A 3252-nucleotide genomic window follows, 5' to 3' on the forward strand; every position below is an offset into this window, starting at 1 on the left:
CCCTCTGTCTTTACAACCTCTGGCTCACTCGTTTTTCCTCCTCCTCCTCTCTCTTCCTCTTTTCTCCCTCCCCTGTTCCCCCCCCCCCCCCCACCACCATTTGAGTCCCTCTGTCTGTCATCTCTCTCCATGACGTGCTGTGAAATGTAGGTGCATGTAGTGCTGGTTGAAGCTGTGGTTGGGTGTGCTTGCCATTGCAGTGTTCCATGTCATGCCGTGCACTGAACATTTTGCCTAAGTTGCATGTCGGCGGTAAATCCTAACTTGCGGTGCCTTTCGCCTTCCTGTCACCTGGAATAGTATCGTGGAATCACGATGGCACACTCCGTTAAAGTGACATCAGGAAGGCAGCAAGCGGGCAAAGCAGCACCCTGTTAGCCCTGCACTTGAGGTGGGGCAGCGGGACTGAGGTGTTCCCACATCTGGAGTGGGACATGGACCGAGGGTGAGCGTGCAGGCCCGCCGGCATTTGGATCAGCAAAGCGAGTCTTCTGAAAGAGGACTCCAGGAGGCTAGTTCTGGACGGCTACTGTTCCACCCTCCAGTTGACTCAGGTTGTAATTGCTCTGGTTTTCTGTTTTTGCAGGGATCGGCGGGGCAGGCCGGGCCTCCCGGTCAGCCTGGCCTAGCTGGGTTGCCGGGGCCTGTAGGACCCCGAGGACCTCCTGGTCCTCCTGGACCCTCGGCTGCAGTTCTCCGCGCTGGCTTTGTAAGTCCTTGTAGCCTACGTTTTGACATCACCCGTTCTCAACCTCCAAGCCACTCGCCCACCCCCCCGCCCCCGCACCCGCCCCCGCCCCCGCACAGGCAAAACGCCTTTGTCAGCACCGGGGTTGCTTGAGAATCTGTTACGGGTGAAAACCAAGTTTTGAAACTTAATTCTCAGCGTTGAGTATGGCTGGCGAATTGGAATTTATCGCCAGCCCCAACCAGAATGGCTCCAGGGATGGGGAACCTTTTAATTCTAGAGGCTCTAGATTAGGATTGGTTCGAAATCATGAGTGGTCCCGAAAGAGTGGAGAGGGAGGAGCTGCTCTTAATCATTGATTCCCTACAGTGTGGAAGCAGGCCATTTGGCCCATCAAGTCCGTCCCAAGAGCATCCCACCTGGACCCACCCCATCCCTGTAACCATGCATTTCCCATGGCTTACCCACCTGGCCACTTAGCACGGCCAATCCTCACTTAACCTGCACATGTTTGGAGTGTGGGAGGAAACCGGAGCACCCGGAGGAATCCCACGCGGACATGGGGAGAATGTGCAAACTCCACGCAGACAGTCACCCGAGGCTGGAATCGAACCTGGGACCATGGCACTGTAAGGCAGCAGTGCTAACCACTGAGCCACCATACCACCCCTGTTCTTGCTTGTAATGGGGCGTAGCATTAAAGTGATCTGCGGGGGTGGAATGGGAAGAAACCCGCTCACTCATGGCACAGTCAAGGTCCTGAGTGTAATTGATGTGGACAGCTCCAGCCGTGGAGAAGTCGGTCAGTCCGAAGCCCCAAATGTTGGCACTCCTAACTCCGCTGGAAGAGACCAGCCCTAGGACTGAAAGTGTGCCGAAGGTACGTCATCCCGCCCCCGCACCCAGCAGTGACACCACTTCCTGTGGGCTGAGCCTGTGGGAGGGGACTGACCAAAGAGTCGTGTGGTCATGTCGGGCAGCGCGGCAGGAAGCTGTGGTAACTTTCTCCGAAAGCTAGAAACCCATTCAGGGGTGGGGCACTGTCGAGGAGGTGGAGAAGAAAAAATATTTGAATTCTGGGGTTGGCATTTGCAGTCGATGTGCTCTCCCTGGCACGGGGGCAAGGCATATTAATGCCACCCTTTTAACATTCGGGGCAGAGGCTGTTCCCACTCTTGTCTAGCTGGCCCGTGTAATCCACTGATCCCCAGACTGAATAAGAAAGACTTGCATTATTATAGCACCTGTCACAGCCTCATAACATTCCCAAGTGCTTTACCACAACCGCACCCTCTCGAGGTGTAGTTTCTGGTATCGCGGCAGCTGTACACAGCTAATACGGACATGATAATGAGCAGCTTGTTTTGTTTACTTTGTTCGGGTATTTATGTCAAGGATGTGGGCAGCGTTGGCTCGGCCAGCATTTGGTGCCAGTCCCTAATTGAAGTTGGTGTGAGCTGCCTTCTTGATCTGTCAAAGCCCTTGTGGTGACTGTACACCCACAGAGCTGTTAGGAAGGGAGCTCCAGGATTGTGATCCGGATAAGGAAATCTCTCCTCCCTCCCCCCCCCACCCATCCTCCTCCTCTAGTACCAGCCCAGCCTGGCTCTGGAAACTGCTGGAGTTGGGCTTGAACATGCAAACTTGAGGGGTAAGGGTTCGACCCACTCAGCCTGGTGCTGGGCAGTGCCCTGGTCAGTGCCAGGCCCAGGGGGTTATAGTTCTGCCTGAGGCTGGCAGGATTGTTGGAAGCGGGTGGTTGTCCCAGAATCTCACGCCCTGTTGCAATTGTCATTTGACAGGAGGACGCAGAAGGATCTGCCCTTCCGATCATGACCGGAGTGCCTGGGGAACGGGGGCTGGAAGGTGCTCAGGTAAAGCTGGACGCTGACGATGAACACCAGGTCACCCTGACTGACAAACTCCGCGTGGCTGTCTTCATTCTTGCTCTGCCTGAGCCCACCCCGAAATATAACCAGATGTCCCGATAGTCTTGACACCTGACAGGCCCTTGGAGGAGGCAGGTTAAACATCCGAAGCCCTCTGAAAGAACTCTCCAGCCTGAGTTAGAAAGGCAGGGCTGTGACTGACTCGGAGATTTCTGACTGGTTAAGGTTAAGGTTAAGAGGGCGATACACAACCGGGATTCCTGAGCCCATACTGGACCTGACTCCTGTACCGCTCCCCGCCACACCAGGAGCTGACTAATTCCCTATCCCGGCCCCTCACATCGGCTCAGAAATGGGTTACAGTCTGTTCGGATAAAACGTGATAGTTCTGTCACCGTGCAATCCCATGTTATAAGAAAGTTGTGAAATAGCCCCACTATTTGAACCAAAGGGATCGCGTTATAGCCAATACAGGAAGGAAAGTTGGGGTTCTACAAATAATGGCCTAAATTCTTCAATCACGTTAGAGCCAATTCACGTTGAAGAAACACACGGTACAGCAGAACCGACTGTAACTCAATCTCCTCGCACTACTCCTGACTAGCACCCCCTCCGACCCTGCCCCTCCAGCCCCTCCAGCCCCTCACCCTTGCGCCCACCTCCAACACACACACA

General features: G+C 54.8%; 1 protein-coding gene across 3 annotated transcripts in view; it reads left to right on the top strand.

Moving 5' to 3' along the window:
* col18a1a (collagen type XVIII alpha 1 chain a) overlaps nucleotides 1–3252 on the top strand; it is a 304262-nt gene that overhangs the window by 224558 nt on the left and 76452 nt on the right. For all 3 annotated transcript variants that reach the window (XM_043693212.1, XM_043693211.1, XM_043693210.1), the window contains 2 exons: nucleotides 587–709; nucleotides 2491–2562. In XM_043693212.1, the coding sequence (XP_043549147.1) occupies nucleotides 587–709; nucleotides 2491–2562 (195 nt within the window). The remainder of the gene's footprint in view (nucleotides 1–586; nucleotides 710–2490; nucleotides 2563–3252) is intronic.

The sequence above is a fragment of the Chiloscyllium plagiosum genome, chromosome 7, assembly GCF_004010195.1.
Source record: "Chiloscyllium plagiosum isolate BGI_BamShark_2017 chromosome 7, ASM401019v2, whole genome shotgun sequence".
In the NCBI taxonomy this organism is placed as follows: Eukaryota; Metazoa; Chordata; class Chondrichthyes; order Orectolobiformes; family Hemiscylliidae; genus Chiloscyllium; species Chiloscyllium plagiosum.